This window comes from Chanos chanos, chromosome 1 (assembly GCF_902362185.1).
Source record: "Chanos chanos chromosome 1, fChaCha1.1, whole genome shotgun sequence".
NCBI classification, from domain to species: domain Eukaryota; kingdom Metazoa; phylum Chordata; class Actinopteri; order Gonorynchiformes; family Chanidae; genus Chanos; species Chanos chanos.
Window position 1 is genome coordinate 9,474,888 of NC_044495.1, and position 14,254 is coordinate 9,489,141.

The 14,254-nt window shown below is 45.7% G+C and overlaps 1 protein-coding gene across 3 annotated transcripts in view; it reads right to left on the bottom strand.

The window, feature by feature from the left end:
* The window catches only part of cdc42bpaa (CDC42 binding protein kinase alpha (DMPK-like) a), a 48,821-nt gene that overhangs the window by 11,055 nt on the left and 23,512 nt on the right, over positions 1-14,254 (bottom strand). For all 3 annotated transcript variants that reach the window (XM_030767739.1, XM_030767731.1, XM_030767725.1), the window contains exons 6-18: positions 9,824-9,917; positions 7,380-7,580; positions 6,864-7,112; positions 6,452-6,531; positions 5,856-6,016; positions 5,271-5,393; positions 4,835-4,968; positions 4,316-4,558; positions 4,046-4,156; positions 3,621-3,868; positions 3,136-3,241; positions 568-692; positions 150-255 (exon numbers count right to left, since the gene is read on the bottom strand). In XM_030767739.1, coding sequence (XP_030623599.1) covers positions 150-255; positions 568-692; positions 3,136-3,241; positions 3,621-3,868; positions 4,046-4,156; positions 4,316-4,558; positions 4,835-4,968; positions 5,271-5,393; positions 5,856-6,016; positions 6,452-6,531; positions 6,864-7,112; positions 7,380-7,580; positions 9,824-9,917 — 1,981 coding nt within the window. The remainder of the gene's footprint in view (positions 1-149; positions 256-567; positions 693-3,135; positions 3,242-3,620; positions 3,869-4,045; positions 4,157-4,315; positions 4,559-4,834; positions 4,969-5,270; positions 5,394-5,855; positions 6,017-6,451; positions 6,532-6,863; positions 7,113-7,379; positions 7,581-9,823; positions 9,918-14,254) is intronic.

Genomic DNA, 14,254 nt, shown 5'->3' on the forward strand with positions numbered 1-14,254 from the left:
GCTTTGAGATCCTGAACTCCCCGAAAAAAAAAAAAAAAAACAGCTTTCCCAGTGGTGAGAAATGAGGTGTATTTCTTTCTTTCATTTTCTTTCTTTACGAGTATCTCTCTAAGCGACTGATCTAGTCAACAACCAAATGTTCCACTCACGGTTCCACGTGCCCCGAGGCTGGTGTTTCTCAGGCCCTCCAGTTCCTCGGTCATCTTGGTGGCTAGGGCCTGCAGGTAGCCGCGTGCATCCTTCTCATCGCTCACCCTGCCGGAGGAGAGGACGGCCAGTCAACTGACGTGCATTTACAACGTATCGCCACAAGGGGTCTCGGCGAGCTTGTTAAATCAAATAGTTGCGAGGTACAAAGGCCAGTAACAAAGCTTACTGGAAATTCCTTTCACCTGGCTCTTTAAGGCCTGATGCACTGTTGTTTAAAAGGTTTTCCTAAATGTCAGCCAACAGGAAGAATAGTCTAAGAGCGCTGCTGGTTGACTGGTGTGCAGTATTTGACAAAGTCCTGTTCATCTCTTCCAAAATAACCCAGGCCGTGTGTGTGTGTCTGTGTGTATCACTCACCACTGAATGATCTCAGTGATCTGAGCTTCCCAGTGGGCAACACTCTCTTTCTTATCTGCCAACTCCTTCATCTCTTCCTCCAGTTGTTTATTACTGGAGCTCAGCTTCTCAAACATGGATGTCATCTAAATAAACAGAGAGGAAAAACATTATAAGCAACATCTCCACGGCTACAGAGAAAGCAGGAGGGCTCAGCACGACTGACAAAGAGTTCTTTAGAAGAATACCTTCAGTGACCGCTCTGATTTTAGGCCTTAAAATGAAAGACATGAACACGGTGTGCAGGGAGCTGACTTAACAGTCTTCAGAGGTAGGATTCTACCACAGGCTTTGTTCCACATTAAAGAAAAGAATCTGTACTCATATCACACAGACGGAAAGCATAAAAGGACGCAAGTGCTGTTGCCTTGGTTATTAATCGCTACATTGTGTCCTAAAATGACCGAGCTGGAACTGTCTAACCATGGTTCAACGGTCATCTCTGTGTTAGTAGCGTTAAACTTAACTCGTCTACAGCCCTCTGTTGTTATGAATTTAAGAACGGAAGAAAGTGTCGGACCCAGACCTTGAGTCCAATCAACCTTACTGCACGGGTCAAACGGTGAGACAGCTTTCCAAGCAAAAATGCCATGATTTGAGAAGTTACGCTACAGTAATACAAACACTAAAATCGTGTAGTTTGAGGGAGATATTGATTTGAAGTGGAAAACATATTGGACAAAAAAGAAGACATAACAACCTGCCCACACCTCCCCCTCAACCCCCCCACCCCCGCTACATCTGGAAAAGCTGTTGGCTACAGATAGAGGCTTGGCTTCCATTTTGCCTTTAAAGAGATTCATAAATTACACTTTAACCACTGTGAGGGGACAATAATGCTCATTAATTTTCTACACGACACGGTGTCACATTAAGGGCTATGGGCTCCGTTCATATGGTAAATAAGTCTGAAATGACACGATGGACAGAGAAGTGCACACCAGTGCCTGACTGTATAATAATACACTATTAGTCATGGGTGAAGGGTAGTCAGCATTACACGCCCCTGACGCAACCGATAAGAGATTGGGCCGGGGACAGGGAGAGAGAGAGAGAGAGAGAGAGAGAGAGAGAGGGAGGGAGGGAGGGAGGGAGAGAGAGAGAGAGAGGGAGGGAGGGAGGGAGAGAGAGAGAGAGAGAGAGAGAGAGAGAGAGGGAGGGAGGGAGGGAGAGAGGGAGAGGGAAAGAAATGACTTTGCAATGAGCTGTCAACAAAGAGCCTGAGGAAAGAAGCCACCATAAAAAGTCATCGGTGCGACAAAACCGCACCATGCTCCAAAACCTCCCCTTCCCTAGCCCCCCAAAAACCTCAAATCTAGAAACTGACAAACAATCTAGAGCAATCAAGTTCTAATCTAGCAATCAGCAAACACAGCCCAGCAGTCATTAACAGGGCATGAATCAGCCTGGCACACTGCGCTCACTCCTGACTTTTCCTGCGTTAAATGTACTCTGACCAATTCACTGAACTTCACAGTGGTCTCACAGAGAACAGATCGTTCATGTTTTTCACATTCCCAGACATTTTTCTTTCTTTTTTTCTTTTTTTTGTTTTAACACAGCTCTTTGTTGCTTTTACAAAGTAGGGAGAGTATTGACAGGCATCCCAAAAACACATTGGCAAGGAGAAGTTCAGTAAATCGCTCACAACGGCTCAGTCCTTAAAGATGGGCGCTGTGTTTTCTCTCTTACTCAATAGAGAACTGGTCTAAGATGTTCTTTAGAGGGCACTTATAGTCTCATGTCCCAGTGTTAATGACGTGCTTTACCAAAATAAAAAACATTCCTACTCCGAGACGGCGCGTCCAAACTCAACCCCTCGTTTTCTTCAGATCTTTCCTTTTCTCCAACTCTGATACTCAGTGTCGTCCAAGGTCAACAAAGTCCTTTCCAAGAGCTGACTCTGTGTGTGTGTGTGTGTGTGTGTGTGTAAGAGCTCTGTTCATTCTTGGGGGCGGTACGTGCAGGGTGATTTGACAGTCTGAGATGAGAGGGGATACAGGAAGTGGGAAGGTGTAAAGGGACACTGTTTGGATGGGACCCGTGTTGTGGCAGGACACCCTGCCCAGTCTCTCCACTGGCCTTTGATGTACAGCCCCTGCCCGGCGCGCAGACGCCAGTCCTCCGTCTTTGACAGAGGGAGAGGAAGAGAGAAAGAACAGCTATAGGGAACTGTGTGTGTGTGCTTGTGTGTGTGCGCGCGCATGTGTGTCTGTGTATGTGTGTGCGCGCATGCGCGCACACGCACAAGCACACACACACAGTCATGAGACACTACATGTGCTCTGTGGCCTTGGGATTCTTGGGAGACGTCATGGCACCCATGTCAGAGTCATGTCCTTATCAGAGAGCATCAAGGGATGCTGGCGGCATTTGATTACATAAACAGTACTAACAGCCATTCACAAAAAGATTTTTTTTTTTTTTTCCTTGACGACTAAATCTTTTGTTTAAGTGTATAGGGAGAGGGAAAACACAGAAGTGTGTGTGTGTGTGTGTGTGTGTGTGTGTGTGTAAGTGTGATCTCACCTTGTCTAACTCAGCAGAGAGTTTCTTGTTCTCCTCTGTCAGCAGAACTCTCTCCCTCTCATACTTCTGCTTGTATTCAGTCTCTAACTCCTCCCTCTCAGTTTGACTGTGGTGAGGAAAAAGGAGCAGAAAGCGTCTGTGAAGCACTGCAGAGCATCTCCATCATTCTTACTGCTGATCCACTCACTTATTCATCACTGTAAGGACTCTACACGAGTTTTCACAAGGCAAAAAACTATTTAACAAAATCAATAGATATCCCATACATGAAAACGGTTAATGCCGTGTTGAAACAGTTCTCTTAACCAGTGCTGAGAGCAGGATTCAGGATATGGTGTATATAAGGTGTGCTGTACGTGAAAGTGAATGTGTATGGCGAGTCATCACTCGAAGTACCAACAACCAAGATAAAGCCCCTGACAGGCAGGACACCTGTGCTCACTGAGATCTGTGTAAGCACAGTGCAGGTGCCATAAATGCATTACCTCTCTCTGCGGGTTTTGTCAAGCTTGTCCTTGAGCACCATGATCTCCTTCTTCAGTGTCAGCTGTTGGCCCTCAGCGTCTCGGAGCTCCTTCTTAAGGTTTTTCAACTCGTTGGCGTGTTGGAGGTCTCTGCGCGACAGCTCCTCCTCAAAGAACACCGTCTTCTTCTCAAATTCAGCGCGGAGTTTGCTCAGCTCCTGGTTCTGCTCGGACGGCCCTGGACCCGGGGCCCGACCCACGTGCTTCTGCTGTATCACAACGGAACCGGACAAGAAAACCCAAACGGTCTAGATACAGTACCTTCAATGGTCTGTTTGTGAGTGTGTCTATGTTCACACAGAGAGCGAGAGAATAGGGCACGTATGTGTATATGCGTGTGTGCACATATGCGTGTGTGTGTGTGTGTGTGTTCTGCACTCAGGCACCTTCATTCCCTCTAGTTCCTCCTCAAGCTGATGACTGTACTGCTCACTGCGCTCCCGAAGCTTCTTCTCCTTCTGGGCCTCCGCTGCGTTCTCCTCTGCCTGGGCCTCCATCTGTCACACACACACACACACACACACACACACACACACACACACACACACACACAGATACAGAAAAACAGAGACAGAAATAGAGAGAGTCAACAAGTCAAAATTTTGCACCAAAACTTATCCTAATAACACCACACAACTATTGATGAACCCACTCACCTCTTTCTTGGCTCTCTCTGCTTTGCGCACTTCTAGACGGAGGGCCTCCACTTTCTGCGTCAAGGCCTCCATCTCCTCTTCTTTGTCACGGAGCTGGCGGGACAGGCGTTGTTTGTGGGAGCGCAGCTCCGTCACTTTCTCACTCATCTCTGAGAATTCTTGCATGGCCAACTTTCTCTGGCTGTCTGCCTCCTTCAGCTCTTTTCCCTGAGCTTTCAGCCTCTCCGCCGACTCCAGCAGTTCCTACGGCAACCGCCACAAACAAATGCGTGGGTTCAAAGAATGAGTTGCGATCACAAAGAAAAAGATAAAAAAACAAAAAAAAACAAATCACCATGCGGTCTTAATATAATCCTGTCTTTCTCATAGAAAAATGTCTGCAGTCCACAAGGACAGCGGGAGGAACTTAACCGTTCTGATATATGATACACGCGTCGACGTAGGACGCGACATAAGCGGTGCGCTCGTTTGGCTTTGAACACAAAAGAGAGGGAACACAGCCTGTTCACATCTTCATACCCTCTGCAAGTCATCTCTCTCCTGAGTCATGCTCTTGATCTGTTTCTCAAGAGATCTGATGTGCTTGGAAGAGTCCTCCAGATCCCTCCGAGCAGCACTGGCCTGCTCCAACTGCTGCTCCAGCTGTCCTGAATCTGACAGAGAGAGAGATGGAGAGAGAGAGAGAGAGAGAGGGAGAAAGAGAGAGAGGGAGATAGAGAGAGACAGGGTGACAGTACAGAAAGAAAAGGAAAGAAGGGAAAATGAACGAGAAGGGGGGGGGTGGGGAGTTAAATGGAGAGAGAGAGAGAGAGAGACGGATAGAGGAAAAGGGAAGACAGATGGGGAGAAGGGAGAAGTGAAAACATTGAAATGAAGTTCAGACGCGGCCTATAAAAAGAAGTCGATATGACACACCTGCGGCGAGGTGTAAGACGCAAAGCGAGAGCCTGCTTACCCGCAATCTGTTTCCTCAAACTCTCGATCTCCTCCTTTAGTCCTCTGATCTCTCCCTCTCTGTTCAGAGGAGTCTGTCCATCTGTAGAGGAGTACTGCAGGGCCTGGACGGTCTTGGTAGATTCTGTGTAGAGGAGCAAACCAGCTGAGAGTTAAACCAGCAAACAACTAAAAGGAAGTAAAGCTACCCCTGTGTAACAGAAAGCAAAGAACTACTGTGTCATACGAGAGAAAGAATGAAAGAAAGAAAGAAAGAAAGAAAGAAAGAAAGAAAGACAGAAAAAAGAATCAATAGTGCCAAGAGCAACTCTGCTCATGCTACTCTGCTTCTGTTACTTATTTATTTGTTTTTACAACGTTAATGTATCAAAAAAAACAAAAAAACCCTCTCATACAGCTTATTAGTTCAGAGGGCCTTGAACACAACCTCTATGGCAGCAAGCTTCTACTAGTCTGAGCTGAGCAAACAAACAGCACAAGCCTGCAGCCAGAATCACGCATGACAGCTTTAACCATCTGCAGCTGGTTCACAATCAACACTCAGGGGTTGTATTTATATGTTCGTGTCTCAGAACAGGGAGTCCACCTTGGAGTTTACGGCTGAGCTCCAGTTTCTCCTGTTCCAGACGTCGAATGCGGCGTTCGTACGCCTCTGTGGCTAAACTCTCCTCCAGGCTGCGCTGCACACAAACGTCCATCTGCGCAGGCCCCGCAGATTCGCGCAGACAGCCGCGGTCCGACAGGGAGCTGAAAAAAACAGAGAGGTAAAGTTCACAGTGGGTCAAACCAACCGAGCCCTGTTTTTCCTGGTACGTCTACATACCGAGATATCCAGAAGTCAACGGCACGTAAAGAAACTTAAGAACTCTCTGACTTATCAATGAAGTTTCCCATGCATCTGTCTACAGCCAGAGATAAATACGAATGTAACGGTCAGTTTTATGGCCGCATCTGCTTTTAACCATGTCGGTCTGGCCTGTTAAAAATGTAGCGTTACAAGCTCTTTAGACTACATAAGTCTCTAAACAGCATTCCTGACAATTCTGAGGGGATTTAATTTAGAAAAATATCTCTTCTCCACGGACAGCACCGCAAAGGAGCTCACTACAGTGAATTCTTTTCTTGACAAGCCCCCTGTTGTTTTGTGAACACTGAGAGAGGCCTGTAGAGAGAGAAGCTTACCACTTGCTGGTGTAGGTAAAACCCAGGAATGGGAGGTGGTGTCCTGAGAATGCAGTATGGGAAGGAGGAGGCATTGTTTCCTAAGAATAAATTACAAAGCATTGACAATCAGGCTTTACACCTAAGGTGAGTGTCAACATGCCATTTCACCGGTAAGAACAACAAGGCCAAGGGCTAGTGGAAAAAAAGACGCAAAACAGCTGACAAAGACTGACATTAACGATATGAGTATAGGTCAAGGTTCATGTAGAGGGGGAAGAAAAAAAAAAAAGAAAAATCAATACCCTGACAACAACAGCAAAGTGCAACATATTACTGAAAATACATGGGACATTTCACATGGAGAAATTACCAAATGAGTGGTGTACCAGGACCAGGCACTACGCTAACAGCAGAGTAAAGGCCGGAGTACCGTGTTCTTGAGGCAGTCGTCTTCCACGTCAAAGTTGGACGTGTCTGACGGGCTGCTGACTTCAGGGATGTACGGCGCGTCACAGTTGCGGATGTTGTCCCAGTCGATGCCGGAGAAGAACGGGTGCTGTTTGAAGTCTTCGATGCCGTTCTGGCCCAGACGGTGCTCCCGGCTGCAGATGAGTCGACGGATGAGGTCCTTCGCGTTCTCCGACACGTCGGTCACCTGGGCAGGGAACTGAAATCTCTCCTGCGCAACAAAGATCGGCAGCTCTTTAGAGAGGTACAGAAACATGACTTTCCCAGGTATTTACCCAAGATATAGTCAAAGCCTTCCTGCGTGTATTTCTATAACCAATCGACTTTTAAAGCTAAGCTTCAGATGGGACTTTCACAGTTGATGGAGATTCTCTCTCGTAATGAACCGACTATGGTTATGATAAAGTGCGCGCTTCTGATTCTCGATCAAGTCAAGTACGCAGCGTTTTGTCTTACACTTTGATGTGGCCTTCCTCACCTTATGGTTCATGATCTTGCCGTAGGTCTCTACTAAGGACTCAGCGTAGAAGGGGGTTTCTCCATACAGCATCTCGTACATACAGACGCCCAGGGACCACCAGTCACACTCTGGGCCGTACTTGCCCTTCCCATCCTCCATCGCCTGCAGGATCTCAGGGGAGATGTAGTCTGGCGTGCCAACAGCCACTGAGGACTGGACCTGAGAAGAGCACAGGACACAGTCAGTATCAAGAAACCCCAGGCCAGAAGAAGACAATACAGAAGAACGCGGTGATGTAACAGAGAGGGGTGGTGGATCCATGCATGGGAGCCAAAAGAATGTTCAGTCCCTGCAAACAACCTTTGGCCTTTGGTGTAGTGGCTGCTTCCTGGAGATTTTTTTTTTAAATTTTTTTATTTTTTGAACGTCCTCTCCATCGTGTGTTATTTTCTTAAACCAAAACCAAAGAAGTACATTCCGTTTTAGCGCTCCCCTCCCCCATCCCCCCCCAATACCCTCATGTAGATGCTTTCGTTACTCAACTCCTGACCGCACGTGAGCGGATCTTTATGTCAAGGCAAAAATCCATGGCAGGCCAACACCTGTAGGGCTGTCATATCGGTGCTTGATAGAGCTAGCTTTTATGAGAATGCTGTAATTTATTTAATGCTTGGCACTGAAGCTTCAGAGGGAATCAGGACACGGCATGTCGAGATTGCACAATCCAGCTTGTCATTCAACGCTGTCATTTAGAAGAGAAACACAGCAGAGTTCATGTGTGTTTGAGCAGCTTAGGATCAAAAGACTGAAGCTGAGAAAAAAAAACCCAACAAAAAAACCCAAAAAAAAACCCCTCTCTTAACAGATATACGTCGATAACGACGCTTGAAGAATGAATAATTCAAGCTCGGAAATGCCGCTCTCTTTTCGCAGTACTCCTCAAAGTGTAACAGAGAGGCTCTTTTTATTCAGAGTGATTCATGCCTGAGCGCTGGCACTCGGTGAAGCCAGCACAATCAACTGCAGCCCTTGGAGGGACCCCTTCATCGCAGTCCTACTGTAACTCATTTCAGACACAAACCGCAGAGGAAAGCCAAGGCTTTGAGCTGGACAGAAAAAGGGAAACTTTTTTTTTTTTATTACACCAGCTTGAGGTAGTCCTGGTGGTGGTTAGTTGGTTGGTTGGTTGGTTGGTTGGTGGAAATGGGGCTTGGAGTTTGGCTCTCTGGCTGTGCATCAGAAGGTTGTGAACGGGGTGCGGAAGCAGGCTGGAATGCAGCCTGTAGCAGATGTGCGCAGCTGGAAGAATTTGTGGAAGTGAGGCAGTAAATCCGCCATTCTCCTCAAGTGACACGCAGCGCTTTCAGGCGGGTGTACACACACACACACACACACACACACACACTTGCATGCAAACAAGAGTTAGGCACACACGTGTAAGCACGCCAGTGCACACGCACACACTCACACTGGAACTCCTCTTGACCGAGGAAGCGAGGACATCCTGTCGAGCTGTCTGTGATGTGCCAGAGAACAGCAGCACACCTCAGGTCAGGGTCAAGACAGACACTCAAAGCCCCTATCATTCATTTATTCACTCTGATGTCCCTCCGCATTAGACAGTTCAACAAACGATACTTTTTAAATGGGGCAATATAGTCTCGGTATGTTCTCTCAAAAATTAGCTCAGAAACCCAAAACGGACGACTGCTTTGTAACTTTATCTAAACTAAAAGATTTTTCTGTTAAGAGCTAAAGAAAGTTTTTATTTTTCTTCTTCTACAGTAGTGCGCTAATTCTCAAGGTCTGTGTTTCCGAAACTTCTGTGATGCACAGCACACGCTGCAACAATAAAACCACAGTGAGGCACACCGGATTCTCAGTGGCAGACTGCAGGTGCCATCGGGATTATAGCTGCAACACACACACACACCCATGTTTATATAAAACATAATCAAGAAAAGCAGACATCTGAGATACCCCTGTCCTAGTTAATCCAGCCCGTTAATTACAACAATCACTTCTAGTGTTGTGAATGAGATTTCTTTTTCTTTCTTTTCTTAAATTCTTCAAGGGACTTTTTTTTTTTCAGGGAGTTGATAGTACACATATGTACGCCAGCACAACGGCTGGGAAACGCTGTTCTAGGTATTCACCACACACACACACACACACACACACCTTATGGCCTCCCACAACCCTGTCAGCAGGAAGTATATCTTTGGACTAAAATACCCAACAGGGGAAGTCCAGTCCATGTAGTTAACACAGTAGAGCGGATACAGGGCCTACTGTATTTGCAGCACAGAGAGGCCACGGGGTACATAACGATGCTATTGATCCAAAACAATGTTTTTCTTTCTTTTCTTTTTTTTTTTTTACCTCTCTAAACTGTGGGAGAGCCATAGCCGTAGCTGTGGAGAAACTGAAATAGAACTGAAAAGATAACGGTAGAGTCTCACCGTTCCATCCTCCATGAGTTTGAGGCAGGAGCCAAAGTCAGCCAGGCGAATGTGGCCATTCATATCCATTAGAATGTTGTCCGGTTTGATGTCTCTGCAAGAGGAAGGAGACACGACATCAGTATTCCACGCAAACAATGCCATTCCGTGATGTTGGAAAAATAAACAAGCTTTGTGATGGCTGAATGAACGGACGAATGAAGCGGTGCACTAACCCTGCAGAATGTCAAACGCCGGTGAACTAGAGTGGCACCGAAACACAGGCGGCTATACATGCGCAAACGACAAAGCGCTCATCCTATGTAACAGGACAGACTCAACACAAAATCCAACTGTTTGTTTGGAAACTCCTGCCGATGGGACAGAGCGTTAATTCACAGTGGGCTCTATGTTGGGCCCCTGTGCCCAGTAAAAGTCTCTAAAACACACGCTGGCCTTGGGGTCAGCAGTGCAGGAAACAGCTCTTTACACATTACAAGATTTCCAACCATCTCTGACGACAGACAGAGACACACAGACACACACACAGACAGAAACACGCACACACTCTTTTGGGAGCCCATGTAAAAATAAACAGCAACTGGGGAATGCTATTCCAACAATAAGAACCTTCAAGAAAGATCGGCTCTGAGGCTGCATGTTAAGAACAGGATGCATTAGGTATACAATCAAGAAGGTTTCACTTGCCAGCATGTGACATGCCCAGAGGCAAGAGCTGCCTAATGCCCTTATTAAAGCGCCAAGAGTCTCTGCTTCTTTTACAGCTGATAGAAACCTGCAGGTGAGAGGGACGGTGAGAGGATGTCTGCTGTCACTCACTCTCTCTAATTAGAACCAGCAGTCAGATGTGAGGGTGAGAAGAATGTTTGAATACTTCTAACACAGATGAGAGTTATTTCTCCTCTTAGACAAAGGTCCCGTCCTCCCTGAACGCCATTCTCCACACTCCCAGCATTCCCAGTGGGGGTCAGGCTGGATTATGTATGGGAAGAAAGGCCTGGCAGCACTGACCAAAGTGGGTGAAGAAGGAAGATTTTTCTCAGGTTAAGAAATTAAATGAGTTGGCTGACAGTGATAGAGAGACAAACACACACACACACACACACACACACACACACACAATGGCGCAATGTTTAACACACACACACACACGCACACACAATGGCGCAGTGCTTCTAAAAAGTTAAAGAATAAAAAAAAAAAAAGGTGTCTCTTCAGCAGGTCTCTTTTCATCTAAAGCAGAAAGCTTTTCCAAAACATTAGCATTGCAAGTCAGAACAGCTGTCAACAGCTCCCTGAGATGAACTCGTAACATTAAACTGTCTGAACATGCAAACTCTATCCGTCAATTGGCAAATGCCTCTGTTGTTTGTAGCGGGACTGTGCTGATCTTGCTTGGAGTTGAATGTGCCGGAGTGCGGTCAGAGGGAAAATGAGGGGGTGTGTGAAGATTTCCACGGCTTCACTTCTCTGCTTCATTAAGGAGAGTGTTTATTTGTTCCTCTTCCCTGTGTGTTTACCGAGAGTAAGAGCTACCGTCTAACACAGGCCGCTGAGTTCACACATACATACACAGTCTAACACCAGCCACTGTGTTCACACATACACACACAGTCTAACACCAGCCACTGTGTTCACACATACACACACAGTCTAACATCAGCTACTGTGTTCATACATACATACACAGTTTAACACAGGCCGCTGTGTTCACACATACATACACAGTCTAACACCAGCCACTGTGTTCATACATACATACACAGTCTAACATCAGCTACTGTGTTCACACATACATACACAGTCTAACATCAGCTACTGTGTTCATACATACATACACAGTCTAACACCAGCCGCTGTGTTCACACATACATACACAGTCTAACACCAGCCACTGTATTCATACATACATACACAGTCTAACACAGGCCGCTGTGTTCACACATACATACACAGTTTAACATCAGCTACTGTGTTCACACATACATACACAGTCTAACACAGGCCGCTGAGTTCACACATAAATACACAGTCTAACACCAGCCACTGTATTCATACATACATACACAGTCTAACACAGGCCGCTGTGTTCACACATACATACACAGTTTAACATCAGCTACTGTGTTCACACATACATACACAGTCAAACACAGGCCGCTGTGTTCACACATACATACACAGTCAAACACAGGCCGCTGTGTTCACACATATACCCCTTTTCCACTGCCGCGGTGCCGATGCCGGTGCCGATGCCCGATTGAGCACCGGGGCCGCGCTTTTCCACTGACAAAATACTGGTGCCGGAGCCGAAAAGCTGGCACCGGCACGGCACCACAGATTTGCTGGTCCCAAAAGTTGGAACCGCTGACGTCAGAGGCTATGCAAATAAAAACCACGCGAGAACCAATCAGTTCAGCGTTTGATACGCGACGTTCTTTAGAGAGGCGGGAGTAACAAAAAACGTCTGACCAAGTAGCGGTAGGCTAAAGGATATTTGTAGCATGAAAATATGTATATGATTAAAAGATGCATGAGTAACAATTTGTGTCTACATCAATACGGGCTGTTGTTTACATGTTACATGAACGTAGTCGGACCCAGAGTGGTAGAAAAAGACAGACCTTCATTTAAACACTCGTTTTAACTTTTGAGCTAGGTGACAGACTTACTATTTTCATGAATTTTGCCCCCAGAGCGAAAAGTTATGAGACACAATTCGTGAGGTGTTTCGCTGTGTGGAAGCCTAGCGTAAAAGTAAATTTATAAAGAGCAAGCAGATGCGTTCTGTCTGACATTATTTTTTCCCCACGGAAATTACCCAAACTTTCGCTATGTAGCGTTCGGTTCCCAAACCAGCGGAAATGCGGGCCCGTTCTCAAAAGGCACCAAGGCAGCACTGGCTCCGCACCGGCACGTGCACGGGCACCAGCACCGCCGTAGTGGAAAAGAGACAATACATACACAGTCTAACACCAGCCGCTGTGTTCACACATACATACACAGTCTAACACCAGCCGCTGTGTTCAAACATACATACACAGTCTAACACCAGCCGCTGTGTTCATACATACATACACAGTCTAACATCAGCCACTGTGTTCACACATACATACACAGTCTAACACCAGCCGCTGCGTTCACATGTACATACACAGTCTAACATCAGCCACTGTGTTCATACATACATACACAGTCTAACACCAGCCGCTGTGTTCACACATACATACACAGTCTAACACAGGCCGCTGAGTTCACACATACATACACAGTCTAACACAGGCCGCTGAGTTCATACATACATACACAGTCTAACACCAGCCGCTGTGTTCACACATACATACACAGTCTAACATCAGCTACTGTGTTCACAAGTACAGACACAGTCTAACACCAGCCAGTGTTCATACATACATACACAGTCTAACACCAGCCGCTGTGTTCACACATACATACACAGTCTAACACAGGCCGCTGAGTTCACACATACATACACAGTCTAACACCAGCCGCTGTGTTCATACATACATACACAGTCTAACACAGGCCGCTGAGTTCACACATAGGCTACATACACAGTCTAACACCAGCCACTGTGTTCATACATACATACACAGTCTAACACAGGCCGCTGATATACATAATGTATATTATGTAATGTAATACATAATGTATAATGTATATATATGTGTGTGTGTGTGTGTAAATATACACATGTGTATACATATGTACATCTCTATATATACACACACACACATATACATACACACAGCATACATATATAAACAATATATAATATATATATAATATATTATGTAGATTTATATAATATATAAGTCTACATAATATATAAATTATATAAAATTATATAATATAATGTAGATTTATATATATATAAATCTACATATCACTATGTAGATCCGCATAGACTTATACATAGATGCATAGAAGGGCAGATAGATAAATACAGATATAGCTGTATAAATACCCTATGGTAGTCTACAGTAATAATCTGTAGTGGATTGCTGTAGGTGTGAATAAATGACAGCAGAGTTGAGTCCAGCTGATGGCATGAGGAATCCAGGGGGAAAAGAGCCCAGCAGATGGCAGCCCTTGGCCAAAACACTATGTAACAGGAAGTGGCCATGACAGAGAGGGGGACTGTCAACGCTGACAACATCACTTCCCTCCTGTCAGCAGGTGCATAAAACCCCTGCCATCTTCCTAACACCACTGACGTGACTGAACGCAGCTAATAGGAGGAGATGAAAGCATGGTGCATTCCCCTTCCAAATTTCGTCTTACTCACAGAGCCAGGAAACACGATGAGCTTTAAAAAAAAACAAAACAAAAAAAAAAAAACAATACACTCTGGGAAACAGGACATTAAAATGCAATTACTGTTGGTTTCCTCTTCTGGAACAGAACGAT